The 20,431-nt window shown below is 36.1% G+C and overlaps 1 protein-coding gene across 1 annotated transcript in view; it reads left to right on the forward strand.

Moving 5' to 3' along the window:
• The window catches only part of SI (sucrase-isomaltase), a 109,994-nt gene that overhangs the window by 44,675 nt on the left and 44,888 nt on the right, over positions 1-20,431 (forward strand). Inside the window, exons 22-26 of the mRNA XM_052636244.1 lie at positions 1,068-1,117; positions 2,068-2,238; positions 8,902-9,057; positions 17,568-17,774; positions 19,582-19,736. Coding sequence (XP_052492204.1) covers positions 1,068-1,117; positions 2,068-2,238; positions 8,902-9,057; positions 17,568-17,774; positions 19,582-19,736 — 739 coding nt within the window. The remainder of the gene's footprint in view (positions 1-1,067; positions 1,118-2,067; positions 2,239-8,901; positions 9,058-17,567; positions 17,775-19,581; positions 19,737-20,431) is intronic.

The following is a 20,431-nucleotide window of genomic DNA, read 5'->3' on the forward strand; positions in this document are numbered from 1 at the left end:
ATAATCATCAGGTAAAGAATTTTGTTGAGACAATACCTCTATTGGTAGCATCTGAGACTTGATTTTAAGTTTATTCTTATTTCTCAAATTATTTGTTTCCAAGTTCATTACTTTTTTCCTACTTGCAAAAATTTACTTATGGCTCATTCATGTTGAGGTTTGACAGAAAACAGCAAAATTCTTAAAGCAATTATCCTTCAATAAAAAATAAATTAATTAAAAACCATATTGATAATTTACTTCATATAGGATGGTTAAAAATATGGAGTTATGCTTTAATCAGTCATCTAATATGATGGCTATATACTTAAATGTGTTGAAAAGTTAAAATCAGAATTTTCTGAATAATCAGTCAGATATATAAACAGCAAAATAACCTTCAATTCAGATTCTGAATTTAATTTTATTCCCTAGAATTAAAATTTTAAGTAAATTAATGTTACTCAAAGTAGTCTATATAAATCCTAGGATTCTCCTTGTATTTTCCACTCTATTTTCTCCCAAATATTTTAGTTATAATCTATAGTTTCCTGTTAAAGAAACATGTTGATAAAAATGCTATGTTTCATATATGATGCAGAAAATAATTATTTTCTTCCATTTTTCTCATTAAAGTATACATGAATCTTTACTATGTCTCCACATTCAGTCCTTCAGATAATGAAAAAAACAAATTGAAAGATGCAAAACAATATTGTGGTGTCCCACGTCTTCCCAAGATAAACTTCTTGTTACACAGTTTATTAGAGAGAGATAAAATATCATTCAAAACAATAGTTATATATATTTTACTACAAATTTGCATTCTCTGAATTTCTAGAACTATTTTAGCGGTCTGAAAAATCAAACTGGGCAAAGATGCATTTATTAACTTTACTTCCTGGGAAAATAAACTACCAAAGTTATTTTATTTAAAGATAATTAAGAAGTTTAATGAAAATAATTTATTTAATTTGCTTAATAAATACTATGTATTTTTTTTTAATTTCCTGTGTTGTCTAACTGTAATAATAAAATAAAAATATGACATTATTTTGATCTGATAACTTATTTTTCCATCATTACAGATACCATCCAAAAGGGAAACTACATTTTATATACATTTTCAGTTTCTAATGTAAGCATTCTCCTTGGACACATAGTTAAATATAATAGCTTGTTAATGTCTAGATTGTGCCTTTTCTAGGAAAGATGCATTTCTCTCCAAAGATCAATGGAAAGACATGGAATAAATTGTTTAATTTAAATTATTAAATTGTATATGAATTACCTTAAATTTTTATGTTTCAATATAATAGTGTATTCCAATATAATAGATGAGTTTCTGATGATGAAGTTTATACACAAAATCATAAGACTTCTTGAAGCACTATGTCTTGTTTAAGCAGATCTTAGGAAAATAATCTCAGCATATTTGACAATGTTTTAATATACCAATCATAGCAGTGACTGTCATGGATTTGGGGTGAAAATGAAAATGCTTTGCACAAGGTTAAATTTTGAATAATTAGTAGCAGTGCTTCTAGTAGAAGTTAGATTTCTTCATATATTCTTTTTTGTTAAAGCTAAGTTATTCTTCACCAACATTAGGGCTAGAATGAGAAGGGATATGCACGATTTGCATCATGCATATTTTATCTCTGAAAATAATTTTATGGAATATGTACAAAAAAATTTTAAAGAGTCACTAATAAGTATATTTATATAGAGTACTTGAACATGAAGAGCCGTTGAGAATGTAAGGATAGATGATTGGTTATTTTCTTATTATACATATAATTAAATACTAAATTATTAATGATATCAGTGTAAATGAATTCTAAATCATGTGAGATTCAAAATATTTTCTTAGAATTTTATCTAATTCTTATGCTCTTTGGTTCAGAGTTTTTCACTTAGCAATTTTCATAAAAATGTGTGTTGGTTAATTGTCTTTATTTACTAAATAGACTATAATTTATATATATTTAGAACGATAAGATTTAATCCGCTTGTTATAAATACACTTGTATTGTTATTTCTGATTTGTATCCAGTGACCATCTACTTGATATATATATTTTTTCAGAACAAGCTAGATATCACATGTATGCATTCATCGTACCCAGAAGGAACTGCTTTAGCATTTGAGACTATAAAAGTCCTTGGGTTGATAGACAACGTTACAGAAGTTTCAGTGATAGAAGACAATCAACCACTGAGAGCTCACTACAATTTCAGTTATGATGCTTCCAACCAGGTAAATACAATCTCTTAAAATATTTTAGTGTCATATTCTGTCATTTTTAACATATAATCATTCAGGCTCATGGTTTTGTGATTTTTTTATTCATTACATTTCTAGTTTTATTTTCCTTTTGCTTGCAGTATCCCATTTTAGGTCATTTCAATTTATATTGAGATATCAACCATAAGGTGAATTCATACTACTCCTTCTCTATTCAATTTTTTCTTGGATATCACTTATCTCTGCCTTCCTAATATTTTTTTGATTCCATTTCTCTAATTTACCTACTGCATACAATAAAAATAGTAATTTTTTTAACTTCTTATTTAAGACTCCTTAAGTTATTGATTGAATTCATTTCTTCAGTTTTCCCCACTTCTCCTTTCATGAGTGCTCTTTGTCCTCAACATATCTTGTATCAACATTCTTTTTCAAATTTTTGTTAACACTCTTCCCTTCTAGTGGTCCCTTTCTTATCCTCATTCTTTACTCCTTTGACAAATGTACTAGAGAGGGTAAAGAAGTAGCAGAACTGGGTTCAATTCTAGCCCTGCAGTTTGTTCATTTAAACCATAGATTAATATCTCAGCTTCCTCATATGTAAAATGAAATATTTAATCATAATGTTGCTTAAGTATGTTAGATAAAATAATTTAAAACATAGAAGTGATTTTTATTGGCATTTACTTTCCTACCATTTCTATAATCTTAATTATTAGTAATGTTTGCATAAATTCTAAATTAAGATATAGAATATAATTTTGGAGTGCTTTTGTCTGGCTCCTAAGCCCTCTAGCCCAGAGTTTTCCAGGTAGGAATTTCCATAAAATATGTATTGGTTAATTGTTTTTTTATTTAGTAAATGTTCTATAAAGTAAATATTCTTGTGACTAGAAGAACTCATCAGTATAAACAATGCAGACTTATTGAAAATTTTATGAGTTTAGTACAAAATCATTTTATTATATGGTTTTTACAATTCCAGTTCATATTTATTTCTAGCTTTATGCTAATGTAGAGATTTATGAGGGCTTGGTGACTCAGCAGTAAAGAATACCCCTGCCAGTGCAGGGAAGAAGGGTTTGATTCTTGGGTTGGGAAGTTTCCCTGCAGAAGGAAATGGTAACCCACCCTAATATTCTTGCCTGGGAAATCCCATGGATAGAGGAGCCAGGCAGGCTATAGCCCATGGAGTCACAAAAGAGTCGGACATTATTCAGCAATTAAACAACCACAAAGATTTACAAAGACACTTGGAGGTACATCTTTCTAATTCTTCTGAGATTGGACTAATCTTTGTATGACTTATTATTTCTAAATTAGAGCTATGAAGGATAATAAACTGTACAGATGAAATTGTGATAAATTTTGTCACTGTCATAAACAATAACCAAACAAAAATTTGAAATATTGTAACAATGAAAATACATTCATTGGGTTCTCAAGGCAAGATGTTGAAATGGTTTGCCATTCCCTTTTCCAGTGCACCATATTTTGTCAGAACATTGTACAGGAGGCAGTGATCAAAACCATCCCCAATAAAAAAAAATTCAAAAAGGCAAAATGGTTGTCTGAGGAGGTCTTACAAATAGCTGAAAGAAGTTAAAGGCAAAGAAGAAAAGCATTTCATGCAAAGATGGGCACAATAAAGGACGGAAACGGTATGGAGGTAACAGAGCAGAAGACATTAAGAAAAGGTGGCAAGAATACACAGAAGAAAAATACAAAAATGTTCTTAATGACCTAGATAAGATCAATGGTGTGTTCATCCATCTGGAGCCAAACATCCTGGAGTGAGAAGTCAAATGGGCTTTAGGAAGCATCACTAGGTAAAAGCTAGTGGAGGCGATGAAATTCCAGCTGATCTATTTCAAATCTTAAAAGATAATGCTGTGAAAGTCCTGCACTCAATATGCCAGAAAATTTGGAAAAGTCAGCAGTGGCCACAGGACTGGAAAAGGTCAGTTATCATTCCAATCCAGAAAAAGGGTAATGGCAAAGAACGTTCAAACTACAATCCTCCATGCTGCACTTTAAAAGCACATGAACAGAGAATTACCAGAAGTACAGACTGGATTTAGAAAAGACAGAGGAATCAGAGATCAAATTGCCAACATCCACTGGCTCAAGGAAAAAGCAAGAGAATTCTAGAAAAACATCTACTTTTGCTTCATTCACTACAGTAAATGTATACAGTGTACACACCAATACACTATTAAATATATATGTATCAGTTCAGTTCAGTTCAGTTGCTCAGTTGTGTCCGACTCTTTGTGACCCCATGAGTCACAGCACGCCAGGCCTCCCTGTCCATCACCAACTCCCAGAGTTCACTCAAACTCACGTCCATTGAGTCGGTGATTCCATCCAGCCATCTCTTCCTCTGTTGCCCCCTTTTCCTCCTGCTCCCAATCCCTCCCAACATCAGAGACTTTTCTGGTGACTCAACTCTTCATGTAAGGTGGCCAAAGTACTGGAATTTCAGCTTTAGCATCATATATTCCAAAGTTCACCCAGGGCTGATCTCCTTTAGGATAATGAAAGGGGAAAGGGTCGGTAGGTGCCCAATATAATACTGGCGATCAGTGGAGAAATAACTCCAGAGAGAATGAAGGCATGGAGCCAAAGCCAAAACAATACCCAGCTGTGGATGTGAATGGTGATAGAAACAATGTCAGGTCCATGAATGAAGGCAAATTGGAAGTGGTCAAACAGGAGATGGCAAGAGTGAACGTCAACATTCTAGGAATAAGCAAAGTAAAATGGACTGGAATAGGTTAATTAACTCAGATGACCATTATATTTACTACTGTAGGTAGGAATCCCTTAGAAGAAATGGAGTAGCCATCATGGTCAACAAAAGAGTCCAAAATGCAGTACTTGGATGTGATCTCAAAAACGACAGAATGATCTCTGTTCATCTCCAAGGCAAACCATTCAATATCACGGTAATCCAAGCCTATGCCCCAACCAGTAATGCTGAAGAAGCTGAAGCTGAATGGTTCTATGAGACCTACAAGACCTTTCAGAAATAACACCCAAAACAGATATTCTTTTCATTATAGGGGACTGGAATGCAAAAGTTGGAAGTAAAGAAACACCTGGGGTAACAGGCAAATTTGACCTTGGAATACAGAATGAAGCAGGCCAAAGGCTAATAGAGTTTTGCCAAGAGAATGTACTGGTCATAGCAAACACCCTCTTCCAACAACACAAGAGAAGACTACACATGGACATCACCAGATGGTCGACATCAAAATCAGATTGATTATATTCTTTGACACCAAAGATGGAGAAGCTCTATACAGTCAGCAAAAACAAGACCAGGAGCTGACTGTGGCTCAGGTCATAAACTCCTTATTGTCGATTCAGACTTAAGTTGAAGAAAGTGGGGAAACCACTAGACCATTCAGGCATGACCTAAATCAAATTCCTTATGATTATACAGTGGAAGTGAGAAATAGATTCAAGGGACTGGATCTGATAGGCAGAGTGCCTGATGAACCGTGGACGGAGGTTTGTGACATTGTACAAGATACAGGGATCAATACCATCCCCATGGAAAAGAAATGGAAAAAAGCAAAATGGCTGTCTGGGGAGGCCTTACAAATAGCTGTGAAAAGAAGAGAAGTGAAAAGCAAAGGAGAAAAGGAAAGATATAAGCATCTGAATGCAGAGTTTCAAAGACTAGCAAGGAGAGATAGGAAAGTCTTTCTCAGCCATCAATGCAAAGAAATAGAGGAAAAGAACAGAATGGGAAAGACTAGAGATCTCTTTAAGAAAATTAGAGATATCAAGGGAACATTACATGCAAAGATGGGCTCGATAAAGGACAGAAATGGTATGGACCTAACAGAAGCAGAAGATATTAAGAAGAGGTGGCAAGAATACACAGAAGAACTGTACAAAAAAGATCTTCATGACCCAGATAATCACGATGGTGTGATCACTTACCTAGAGCCAGACATCCTGGAATGTGAAGTCAAGTGGGCCTTAGAAAGCACCACTACAAACAAAGCTAGTGGAGGTGATGGAATTCCAGTTGAGCTGTTTCAAATCCTGAAAGATGATGCTGGGAAAGTGCTGCACTCAGTATGCCAGCAAATTTGGAAAACTCAGCAGTGGCCACAGGATTGGAAAAGGTTAGTTTTCATTCCAATCCCAAAGAAAGGCAATTGCCAAAGAATGCTCAAACTACCGCATAGTTGCATCCATCTCACATGCTAGTAAAGTAATGCTCAAAATTCTTCAAGCCAGGCTTCAGGAGTACATGAACTGTGAACTTCCAGATGTTCAAGCTGGTTTTAGAAAAGGCAGAGGAATCAGAAATCTAATTTCCAACATCCTCTGGATCATCAAAAAAGAGAGTTCCAGAAAAACTTCTATTTCTGCTTTATTGACTATGCCAAAGCCTTTGACTGTGTGGACCACAATACTGTGGAAAATTCTGAAAGAAATGTGAATACCAGACCACCTGACCTGCCTCTTGAGTAATCTGTATGCAGGACAGGAAGCAACAGTTAGAAGTGGACATGGAACAACAGACTGGTTCCAAATAGGAAAAGGAGTACGTCAAGGCTGTATATTGTCACCATGCTTGTTTAACTTATATGCAGAGTACATCATGAGAAATGCTGGGCTGGAAGAAGCATAAGCTGAAATCAAGATTGCTGGGAGAAATATCAATAACCTCAGATATGCAGATGATGCCACCCTTATGGCAGAAAGTGAAGAGGAACTAAAAAGCCTCTTGATGAAAGTGAAAGTGGAGAGTAAAAAGGTTGGCTTAAAGCCCACATTCAGAAGACTAAGATCATGGCATCCGGTCCCATCACTTCATGGGAAATAGATGGGGAAACAGTGGAAACAGTGTCAGACTTTATATTTTTGGGCTCCAAAATCACTGCAGATGGTGACTGCAGCCATGAAATTAAAAGATGCTTCCTCCTTGGAAGGAAAGTTATGACCAACCTAGATAGCATATTGAAAAGCAGAGATATTACTTTGCCAACCAAGTTCTGTCTAGTCAAGGCTATGGTTTTTCCAATGGTCATGTATAGATGTGAGAGTTGGACTTTGAAGAAAGCTGAGCGCCAAAGAATTGTTACTTTTAAACTGTGGTGTTGGAGAAAACTCTTGAGAGTCCCTTGGACTGCAAGGAGATCCAACCAGTCCTTCCTAAAGGAGATCCGTCCTGGGTGTTCATTGGAAAGACGGATGCTAAAGCTGAAACTCCAATAGTTTAGCCACCTCATGCAAAGAGTTGACTCATTGGAAAAGACTCTGATGCTGGAAGGGATTGGTGGCAGGAAGAGAAGGGGACGACAGAGTATGAGATGGCTAGATGGCATCACCGAGTTGATGGACATGAGTTTGAGTGAACTCCGGGAGTTGGTGATGGACAGGGAGGCCTGGCATGCTGTGATTCATGGTGTCCCAAAGAGTCGGACACGACTGAGCAGCTGAACTTAACTGAACTGTTGCATTATGTATACATATGTATATGTTGTGCATGCTTAGTCGCTATGTTGTGTCCAACTCCTTGCTACCAAATGGACCATAGCCCATCAGGCTACTCTGTCTATGGGGATTCTCCAGGCCAGAATACTGGAATTGGTTGCCATGCCCTCCTCCTTCCCAACTGAGGGTTTCAACTCCAAGTCTCCTGCATTGCAGGTGGATTGTTTACTGAGCCATCAGGAAAGCCCATACATATATTGTATATATGCATGTATGTGTGTGTATGACTACTAAGTCGCTTCAGTCATGTCCAACTCTTTGAGACCCTATCGACTGTAACCCTCCAGGCTTCTCTCTCCATGGGATTCTCCAGTCAAGAATACTGGAGTGGGTTTCTTTTTCCTCCTCCAGGGGATCTTCCCTACCCAGGGGTCAAACGCACATCTCTTATGTCTCCTGAATTGGCAGCCAGTTTCTTAATCAGAAGCACACCTAGAAAGCTCATATGTATATCTATCTATCTATCTCTCTGTCTATACCTATATATTGTTATGTTTGTATATATATGTGTGTGTATACACTTCAATACACTATTATATATATACATATATATATATATATATATATATATATATATATACATAAAACACTATCCTCTCTTTTTTTTCTTTTTGTGCATTGCCATATTATTTCCTAATTTGTACCTCAAATATTGTTAGCAGTGGATTTGATTCGGGAAGCCTCCAAATCAAGCACAGTGTCAACTTTGTCTTCATTGAAGAAGTTAATATTTATATCATACCTAATATTCGAAGCCCTGTGTCCCAAGCATTGTATGTGTTTTAAATTTCACATATTATTTATCTGTTAATCTTATTTTACAGAGGCAGAAAATTGAAGCTAAAACAAGATAGGGGTTTCCTCAGACTCATGAGCATTTATTGGCAGAATTGAGAAGTAAACTCATGTCTGGATTTAAAGATGTTTTTCATCAGTATTCTGTAATTTCTCATAGTTTTCCTGTCTTGAGGTTCTAGCTTTTCCAGTGGCATGACATGTTTTCTCCTATCTATTCTTTTCTTTTAATATTGCATTAAAATTATTAAGATTTGATTTGAAGAATTGCTGATGGGTTGCTGCATTTTATAAATGTTAACTATTTTTAAATTATCCAATGGTCAGAAATACTCTTCACTATTTTCTTTGTCTTCAAAGATTCTACTAATTTACAATCTGACATTTAACCTTGGAGGAAACTTTACTGTTCAATGGGATCAAACTTTCTTGGAAGTTGAAAAGTTTACTTGTTATCCAGATTCAGACACGGCAACTAAAGAACGCTGTGAAGAACGTGGCTGCTTATGGCAAACGGTAATAAGATTTTTAATTATTCATGGATGGATTTCACATAAGCATTTCAATGTAAACTGTACAGATTAAAATTTTAATTCTACAGCAATATAAACTAAATTCATCTAGAGAAGCATTTGGAATTTGAAATTAAACTTCTAATAGGTAATTTATCTTAATTAATTCTCCAAAGACATGGTTTAATACTGCTGTGCTAAATGTATGTGTAAATTGTGCTCCAGGTACTTTAGAAATAGTGTAACTTTTTTAAATAAAATAGAACTATATTTGTGGCAAACTGTTAGATGTTGGTTGTGACTGACTAGCTTAGTTCAGTAAGGTATTTTGCCAGTAGGGAGTAGTCTTTCAAAAGCATTGTCTCAAGTTATCAAAACTTTTGAAATTGATTGATAGGTTGTAACTGGTCCACTAAGAGGTGACAATTTCTGCCAGTAATTCTGGTCAAACCTTCAAGAACAATGATGGTCATTAAAAGCACAAGTTTTTACAGAAGGGTATATGAGAAGAGTACCCTCCTGTGCTTATTTAATTTTATGAATTCTGAGCTTTTGGTTACATCATTGGGATTTTTTGGGAAACAACAACAACAACAACAACAACAACAACACACATTTATTTCAAGTTCAGTTCAACCACTCAGTCATATCTGACTCTTTGGGACCCCATGAACCGCAGCACCCCAGGCCTCCCTGTCCATCACCAACTCCCGGAGTTTACCCAAACTCATGTCTATTGAGTTGGTGATGCCATCTAACCATCTCATCCTCTGTTGTTCCCTTCTCCTCTGCCTTCAATCTTGACCAACATCATGGTCTTTTCAAATGAGTCAGTTCTTCTCATCAGGTGGCCAAAATATTGGAGTTACAGCTTCAACATCAGTCCTTCCAATGAACACCCAGGACTGATTTCCTTTAGGATGGACTAGTTGGATCTCCTTGCAGTCCAAGGGACTCTCAAGAGTCTTTTCCAACACCACAGTTCAAAAGCATCAGTTCTTTGGCACTCAGTTTTTTGTATAGTCCAACATTCACATCCATACATGACTCCTGGGAAAATCATAGACTTGACTAGACAGAGCTTTGTTGACAATGTAATGTCTCTGCTTTTTAATATGCTGTCTAGGTTGGTCATGACTTTCCTTCCAAGAAGTAAGGGTCTCTTAATTTCATGGCTGCAGTCTCCATCTGCAGTGATTTTGGAGCCCAAAAATATAAAGTCTGACACTGTTTCCACTGTTTCCCCATCTATCTGCCATGAAGTGATGGGACCAGAGGCTATGATCTTAGTTTTCTGAATGTTGAGTTTTAAGCCAACTTTTCCAATCTCCTCTTTTACTTTCATCAAGAGACTCTTTAGTTCTTCACTTTCTGCCATAAGGGTGGTGTCATCTGCATATCTGAGGTTATTGATATTTCTCCCGGCAATCTTGATTCCAGCTTGCGTTTCTTCCAGCCCAGCGTTTCTCATGATGTACTCTGCATATAAGTTAAAAGCAGGGTGACAATATACAGCCTTGATGTACTCCTTTTCCTATTTGGAACCAATCTGTTGTTCCATGTCCAGTTCTAACTTTGGCTTCTTGACCTGCATACAGGTTTCTCTAGAGGCAGGTCAGGTGGTCTGGTATTCCCATCTCTTCCAGAATTTTTCACAGTTTATTGTGATCCATACAGTCAAAGGCTTTGGCACAGTCAATAAAGCAGAAATAGACGCTTTTCTGGAACTCTCTTGCTTTTTCAGTGATCCAACAAATGTTGGTAATTTGATCTCTGGTTCCTCCTCCTTTTCTAAAACCAGCTTGAAAATCTGAAAGTTCATGGTTCATGTACTGCTGAAGCCTGGCTTGGAGAATTTTGAGCGCTTTACTAGTATGTGAGTTGAATGCAATTGTGTGGTAATTTGAGCATTCTTTGGCACTGCCTTTCTTTGGGATTGGAATGGAAACTGACCTTTTCCATTCCTGTGGCCACTGCTGAGTTTTCCAAATTTCATGTTACCCACAAATTAAATGCATGTCTTATTACACTGAGAAGAGTCTAGACTCATCCGCCAGCAACTTCCCAGAAATGTCAGTACTTATATGAGGAATACGTAAAATACCGGCCTAAAAGAAATGGCCCTCATTCCTCTTCATTGCTTGGTAAAATTGCATAATCTTTAATATTAGGAAAGTTTCAAAAGAACTGAAGAAAACAAGTGAGAAGGAGAAAAGATTCTGAAATCAATAAAAACAAATATTGAAGTATCATTACAGTTTGCCTACAGTATCTTCTCTTTACTTCATTCAAATTCATATCCATCCTCCATTGAGTTCAGTGCATGGTCACTTCTGTTATCAAATTGAATCTAAAGGATTGTGCTAAAGCTCTAATAACTTCTAATAAGAAAGTATGAAAGATTTATTCTTCCCATTACTTTTACTCTTCATATTCAACACATTATAAATTTTTAAGTCAAATAAGTGGAGCTTTAACATTAGAAATTTATCAAATATACTTTAGAAAATTAATGTTTCTTTAGACCATACTGTTTACTCTTTGATTCATTTAATAAATACTTGAGAGCTACTATGTTCTAGGCACTGTTCTAGGAGAACAAAATAAATGAAACTCTTTTTTCTGTTAGAGATTATATTTCAGTGTGGGAAAACAGATAACTTAAAAAGTTATTTTAGGCACTTTCCTGGTGGTCCAGTGGTTAAGACATTGTCTTCCAGTGCTGGCGCTGTGGGTTCAATCTCTCTTCAGGGAGTTAAGATCCCACATGCCCTGCAGCCAAAAAAACAAAGCATAAAACAGAAAAAAATATTGTAACAAATTCAGTAGACTAAAAATGGTCCACATCAAAAAATACTTTAAAAACTTAAAAAATAAAAATTGTGTTCTATGTTAGATAATTATTACAGAGGACAAAAAGCAGAAAAGGAAAAGGGAGGATGTGGGATGCCAGTGGTGTTACTATAATTAGCGTGCACTAAAGGTGTCTTTGAGAAGGTGGCATTTGTTAAAAGAGACGAAGGAAAGAAAGCAAGGAATAATATTCCAGAAAGAAAATAAATCAGTCTGAATTGAACCTGAAGTAAAAATGTACCTGGTAGAGTCTACAAACAGCAAGGAGGCCATCATGTCTGAAACAGAATGAGTGGGAGGAAGAACAGCAAGAGATAAAATTACAGACATATTGAAATAGATAATGTAGTTCCATTACTCAGACCACTTTTAGTAATAAGATTTCTACTCCGAGATCGAATTCTGCTAGAGAGTTTTGAACAGACAAATAAGTAGATTAAATTTCCATGTTAATGGAACTATAATGGTTTCTGTGTTGAGAACAGACTGTGAGAAAACTAAGACAGGGAGACCAGGAAAGAGGTTACTGCAGTAAAGAAAGTAAAATATTGGTAGACTGAGCCAAAGTGGTAATGGTAGAATTAGTAATAAGTGTTTGACTTTGTGGGAAGCTTCCCAGGTGCCTTACTGGTAAAGAATCCATCTGCCAGTGCAAGAGACCCAGGAGAATCAGGTTCAATTGCTGAGTTAGGAAGATCCCCTGGAGGAGGAAATGCAGCCCACTCCAGTATTCTGGCTTACAAATCCTGTGGAAATAGGAACCAGGTGGGCTACAGTCTATGGGATCACAAAGACTCAGACACAACTTAGTGACTAAACACACGCACGATTGACTTTTGTCCATATTTTTAACCTAAAACTAGAAAATGTTGTTCTTTGATTGGATATGGGATATGAGAGAAAAGAAGAGTAAAATGACTGCAAGTTTTTGGTGTAAACAGCTGAGAAAAAGAGAAAGTATTTAGTAACACACTGTCAAAACTATGGGGAAACAAGCAAGGAGAGAATAATTTTGTTTTGGAAAAATTAAAATTAAGACTTTCAATATAAATCAAAGTGAAGCTTTCCAATTGTGAGATATAAACTAATGAACACACAAGAACTATACAAAAAAGATCTCACGACCTGGATAACTGCAATGGTGTGATCACTTACCTGGAGCCAGACATCTTGGAATGTGAAGTCAAATGGGCTTTAGGAAGCATCACTATGAACAAAGCTAGTGGAGGTAATGGAATTCCAGTTGAGCTATTTCAAATCCTAAAACATGATGCCGTGAAAGTGCTGCACTCAGTATCCCAGCAAATCTGGAAAATTCAGCACTGGGCACAGGACTGGAAAAGGTAAATTTTCATTCCAGTCTCAAAGAAAGGCAATGCCAAAGAACATTCAAACTACTGCACAATTGCCCTCATGTCACATGCTAGCAAAGTAATTCTCAAAATTCTCGAAAACAGGTTTCAACAGTATGTGAACTGTGCCCTTCCATGTGTTCAAGCTGGATTTAGAGAAGGCAGAGGAACCAGAAATCAATTTGCCAACATCCTTTGGATCATAGAAAAAGTAAGAGAGTTCCAGAAAAACATCTACTTCTGCTTTATTGATTATGTCAAAACCTTTGACTGAGTGGATCACAACAAACTATATCTGCCTCCTGAGAAATCTGTATGCAGGTCAAGAAGCAACAGTTAGAACAAAACATCGAACAAAAGACTGCTTCCAAACTGGGAAAGGAGTACATCAAGGCTGTATATTGTAACCCTGCTTATTTAAATTATATGCAGAGTACATCATGTGAAATGCTAGGCTGGATGAAGCACAAGCTGGAAACAAGATTGCCTGGAGAAAAAGCAATAACCTCAGATATGCAGATGAAACCACCCTTATGGAAGAAAGTGAAGAGGAACTAAAGAGCCTCCTGATGAAAGTGAAAGAGGAGAGTGAAAAAGTTGGCTTAAAGCTCAACATTCAAAAAACTAAGATCATGGCTTCCAGTCCCATTACTCCATGGCAAATAGATGGGGAAACTGTGGAAATAGTGGCAGACTTTATTTTCTTGAGCTCCAAAATCACTATAGATGCCTACTGAAGCCATGAAATTAAAAAATGCTTGCTCCTTAAAAGAAAAGCTATGACCAACCTAGATATCATATTAAAAAGCAGAGACATTTCCTTGCTGACAAATGTCCATCTAGTCAAGGCTATGATTTTCCAGTAGTCATGTATGGATGTGAGAGTTGGACTGTAAAGAAAGCTGAGCACCAAAGAATTGGTGCTTTTGAACCGTGGTGTTGGAGAGGACTCTTGAGATTCCCTTGGACTGCAAGGAGATCCAACCAGTCCATCCTAAGGGAAATCAGTCCTAAATATTCATTGGAAGGACTGATGCTGAAACTGAAACTCCAATACTTTGGTTACCTGATGTGAAGAACTGACTAATTGGAAAAGACCCTGATTTGGGGAAAGATTGAAGGCAGGAGGAGAAGGGGACAGCAGAGGATGAGATGGTTGGATGGCATCACCAACTCGATGGACATGAGTTTGACCATGCTCTGGGAGTTGGTGACAGACAGGAAAGCCTGGGGTACTGTAGTCCATGGGGTTGCAAAGAGTTGGACACGACTGAGTGACTGAACTGAACTGAAACTAATGAAACTGAAAATTTTACATTATTGGTAAGATATAAAATGTAGAGTCAGTATATATATATATATATATATATATAGTTTTTAAAGTTATGTGATGCAGTGACATCATCAAAGGAAGGAGCTTGAAAAGGGGAAAGTTCAAAAACTAAACTTCTGAATCATCCAACACTTTGACTCAGTGAAATGATAAAGAATCAGTTAAGAGACTGAAAATAAATTGTAAATGAATTAGATTGAAAGCAATCTAATTGTTGTTCTTGCCAGCCAAGCAAACAAGGCATTTCAAGACAGAGAAAATTTCAATTGTTAAAGTTATGCTTATAAATTGGTAAGATAAGAACTGAAAAGTGGCATGGATTTGGCATCATCGAAGTCTTTGGTAACTATTACAAGAGAAATACTGATAGAGTTCTGGGAATAAAAGCCTCATCAGAGTGAGTATGAGATTCCATTAACACTGAAGTCACAACTTAGACATAGAGAATATGGTGAGCTTTTTGTCTTTGACCATAAGGAATGCATAAAAAATAGAGCAGTAATTGGAGAAATTAATGAGGCGACAGTTTCTTTAAGATGCATGCATGCTAAGCCACCTCAGTCATATCTGACTCTTTGCAACCCCATGGACTGTAGCCTGCCGGCTCGTCAGTCCATGGGATTCTCCAGGCAAAAATACTGGAGTGGGTTGCCATTTCCTTCTCTGGGATATCTTCCCAACCCAGGGATTGAACCTGCATCTCTTGAGTCTCCTGCATTGGCAGGTGCAATGTTTACAACTAGCACCACAAGATGGGAAAAATCAAATCAGTTTATGCCATTGGGAATAACTTGTAATGAGTGGAATGTTAGTAATACAGGACAGGAAGTTGAGAATTGCAGGAGAAATGTCTTTTCTGGTAAAGAGGCATGGGACTGGGTGCACAAATGAAATGGTTTTCCTTATATAGAATTACAGGCAGAACATATTTTGTAACAGGAAGTAAAGAGGTGGTCGGGTAGTTGTCCTGTTTTATTCTGATATTTCTTCTGATTGCTTTCCTTTCCATACTGAAATAATAAGGAAAATCATTAGGAGATGATGAGAATTGGGAGGATTTTCATGAAGACAAAAGGAAAATGTTACCCAGTGCAGTGTGATAGTGAATGAACTAGGCAAATATAGCTTGGTTGTATCTTTTGGACCCACTCGAACTTTCATGACTATGTAAAGAGAGAGCAGTCTGCACGATTGCCGGCATTTTTTAAGCCACATTCAGCCAAACGACTTAGGCACTGAGGTTTAGAAAGAAAGTGAACGTGTTAGTCACTCCATTGTGCCAGGCTCCTCTGTCCCTGGAATTCTCCAAGCAAGAATACTGGGGTGGGTAGCCAATCCCTTCTCCAGGGGATCTTCGTGACCCAAGGATCTCCTCAGTTCAGTTCAGTTCAGCCACTCACTTGTGTCCAACTCTATGCCACCCCATGGACTGAAGCATGCCAGACTTCCTTGTCCATCACCAACTCTTGGAGCTTACTCAAACTCATGTCCAACAAGTCGGTGATGCTATCCAACCATCTCATTGTCTGTTGTTCCCTTCTCCAGCCTTCAATAATTCCCAACATCAGGGTCTTTTCCAATTAGTCACTTCTTTGCATCAGGTGGCCAAAATATTGGAGTTTCAACTTCAGCATCAGTCCTTCCAATGAATATTTAGGACGGACTGGTTGGATCTCCTTGCAGTCCAAGGGACTCTCAAGAGTCTTCTCCAGCACCACAGTTCAATAGCATCAATTCTTTGGTGCTCAGCTTTCTTTATAATCCAACTCTCACATCCATACATGACTACTGGAAAAACCATAGCCTTGACTAGACGGTCCTTTGTCGGCAAAGTAATGTCTCTGCTTTTTAATATGCTGTCTATGTTGGTCACAGCTTTTCTTCCAAGGAGCAAGCATCTTTTAATTTCATGGCTGCAGTCACCATCTGAAGTGATTTTGGAATCCAAGAAAATAAAGTCTGCCACCGTTTCCACAGTTTCCCCATATATTTGCCATGAAGTGATGGGACTGCATGTCACGATCTTAGTTTTTTGAATGTTGAGCTTTAAGCCTATTTTTTTTACTCTCCTCTTTCACTTTCATCAAGAGGCTCTTTAGTTCTTCATTTTCTGCCATAAGGGTGATGTCATCTGCATATCTGAGGTTATTGATATTTTTCCCGGCAATCTTCATTCCAGCTGGTGCTTCATCCAGCCTGGCATTTTGCATGATGTACTCTATGTATAGGTTAAATAAGAAGGGTGACAATATACAGCCTTGATGTACTCCTTTCCTGATTTGGAACCAGTCATGTCCAGTTTTAACTGTTGCTTCTTGACCTGCATACAGATTTCTCAGGAGACAGGTTAGGTGTTCTGGTATTCCCATCTCTTTAAGTATTTTCCACGGTTTGTTGTGATCCACACAGTCCAAGGCTTTGGCGTAGTCAATAAAGCAGAAGTAGATGTTTTTCTGGAACTCCAGTACTTTTCTAATGATCCAACGGATGTTCACAATTTGATCTCTGTTTCCTCCTAAGTTGTGAAATTTCTGAGTCTTGCTTTTTATAACTGAAGATTACTGGCAAGGTTTGTGGTAGAATGTCCATCAGTTCGGGTCTAGTTGATGTCTTCTTAGGATGGTGGCTCAGATGGAAAAGGGTCTGCCTGCAATGCAGAATACCTGGGTTCAATCCCTGGGTTGGGAAGATCCCTCTGGAGAGGGAATGGCTATCCTGATAGATAATGTTGCCTGATAGATATTTTGTGTTATGATTGCACTTTCATTTTAGTATTAAATAATTTGTAAATTATTTAATGTATTTTATTACACAAATAATATAAATTTTAATTAATATTTAATGTAAACTATTTACAGATTTTTAATGTAAAAATTGTATAAGTCATACATGTGGTTAACATGTCTACTCTGGTTTTCTTTAGCTAAACATTACAATTCTTACAGTTTCTGAAATGAACATGTATTGTGTTTTTAGGCTCAGTTAGGATCCAAAGCACCTGAGTGTTACTTTCCTAAAGAATACAACTCTTATTTAGTCCACTCAACTCAGTACTCATCAGTGGGTATAACAGCTGACCTCCGGCTGAATACTGCAAATCCTCGAATAAAGCTACCTTCTGATTCCATCTCATCTCTTCGTGTGGAGGTGAAATATCACAAAGATGATATGTTGCAGTTTAAGGTATGTTTATTATAAACTATCACAATGCATGATTCATGTCTCAAGAAAAATTTTAAATAGATTAGGTGCTTGGGTTTTTCATGTAATATTAAGGATTATTAATTGGATTGATGGTCTTTTGATTCTATAAAGCTTTCTTTGTCTTCCTACAGAGCCCATAGCTAGATGCACAATAAGTAAAATTTTCTGTTTTTGCTAGCTTTTTGAACAATTAAACATATAATGGTGATTTTTAATTATTTAAATTATTGATAAATTGATAAATCATTTAGTTGGACTCTGTTGGTTGTTTCATTCAAGTAAACAAAATAGGACAAAACAAACACAATAAGATCCTTATTGTTTCCATTCTTTTTAAACAGTGATCTGAAGTTTATGGCCAATATAGTAAGAAATACAAAAGAAATAATTTCTTTCAATAGTTATACTTAGCAGTTATCTTTTACTTAAGAGAGCTGAAGTGAAGTGAAAGTCGCTCAGTCGTGTCCGACTCTTTGTGACCACATGGACTATACAGTCCATGGAATTCTCCAGGCCAGAATACTGGAGTGGGTAGCCTTTCCCTTCTCCAGGTGATCTTCCTAACCGTGGGATCGAACCCAGATCTCTCACATTGCAGGCAGATTCTTTACCAGCTGAGCCACAAAGAAAGAGCACTGAAGAACTCCATTAAGAAAATTATTAGAAATTGTACTACATATATGACAAATGGAAAACAATTTCAACCCATACATATGCAGGCATTTAACTGAAGAAATACAATCTGGAATAAAATATTAAAATACTTAACACCCTTTATTTTTTAATATAAATTTATTTATTTTAATTGGAGGTTAATAAAAACGAAAGAAATTAAAGAAAAATACAAAAAATGAGAAAACTGTGTTTATCCTCTACAGCAAGGAAATAAATGGCAATTTTAGAAAAAAAGTGTTTTCTTGTTTAACAAAGAATAGTTTTAGAGTACATATTTTAATAAGAATGTTCATTAATATACTAATTCTGGAAAATAGTTTACCAATAGATATCAAGGATCTTACAAATTGTAATACATTCTGACCTAATATTCTCACTTGTAAGTAATATACTAAGTAAAGATGTGAATGAAGATAAATTAGCATTAATATTCATTGTAAAATCATACATAAGGTTAAAATATTGAGGCAACTATGTCTAACCATGAGTGGTAAATAATTTTGTGTATCCATATAAGTGAATATCTAGCTCTGAAAGTTCTCTTCTTTAAGAGTTCTTACTGTATGGAAAAATGAATTACAAAACATTAAAACAGGTAAAATACAGTACATTATTTAATTCATTATATATCTATATATGTTTATGGAATTTGAAATAGATATATGGGCCATGGATACAAAATTAGGAATTATGTAAATAAGAATGTAAATGTTAATGATATGTACCTAAATATATTGGGCTTCCCTGATAATTCAGTTGGTATAGAATCCGACCTGCAGTGCAGGATACAACAGTTTGATTGCTGGGTCATGAAGTTCCCCTGGAGACAAGATGGGCTACCCACTCCAGTATTCTCGGGTTTCCCTGGTGGCTCAGATGGTAAACAATCTGCCTACAATGTGGGAGACCTGGGTTCTTGGGTTGGAAAGATCATGGCAGCCCACTCTAGTATTCTTGCTTGGAAAATCCCCATGGACAGAGGAGCCTGGCAGGCAATAGTCCATGCGGTCTCAAAGAATCAGACACAGCTGAGGGACTAAGCACAGCACAACACCTAATATGTCACCATTAAGAACTAAACATATCTCTTTTCATTATTTCTCTATAATAGATTTATGATGCCCAAAATAAGAGATATGAAGTTCCAGTACCATTGAACATTCCAACTACACCAACAAGTACTTATGAAACTAGACTTTATGATGTTGAAATCAAGGAAAATCCTTTTGGCATTCAGATTCAAAGAAGAAGCACAAGAAGGGTTATGTAAGTGATTGAATTACTTGATATGAAAGATAGTTTCATTTTAGCTTAGGTGGCAAAGTTGGATGATTATTTTCACAGCCTTCACTGTGCTACTGTGTCAGAACATCAAAAGTGGTTTTAAAGGTATTAAATAATTGGCTTATTTTAATATTCAAAAATGAAAGTTAGTGGGCAGTTAACAATTGGTCTAAGATTTTATTGACACTTAGGATGTGATGAATTTTATTATTAAATATCAGACCCATTCTTCCATTCAAGCTGAGAGCAAAAATAAAGACTCATGTTGAAAAGCCTGATGAGTGTTGTCAAAATAAGTATCTATACATGTATTTATAAATATGTCAATATTTTATTAGAATGATTGAAATGGGAGTTTTTTAGTTCTGGATTTTGATCAAGTTAATACTATCTCTGTCAGGAATTGATGAAAGGAAGTTTAGATATGTACATATAGACATTATTTTTATATTCAATTAATAAACTTAATTTTTAAAATATTTCCTTTATTTTAGTGAAAAGTTCTACAAAGTATATTCCTATGTATTTTCTATTACAAAATACTTCTATGTAATTTAAACTTGCCCTGTATTCTTTACATGATGTTGTCAGGATGTTTTCAGGTATTGTCAGTATGGATACAAATAATGAAGAAAAACATGTTATATTGTTTCAAAATGTTGAAGAGTTTCATTCCA

Source organism: Budorcas taxicolor, chromosome 1, assembly GCF_023091745.1.
Source record: "Budorcas taxicolor isolate Tak-1 chromosome 1, Takin1.1, whole genome shotgun sequence".
NCBI lineage: Eukaryota > Metazoa > Chordata > Mammalia > Artiodactyla > Bovidae > Budorcas > Budorcas taxicolor.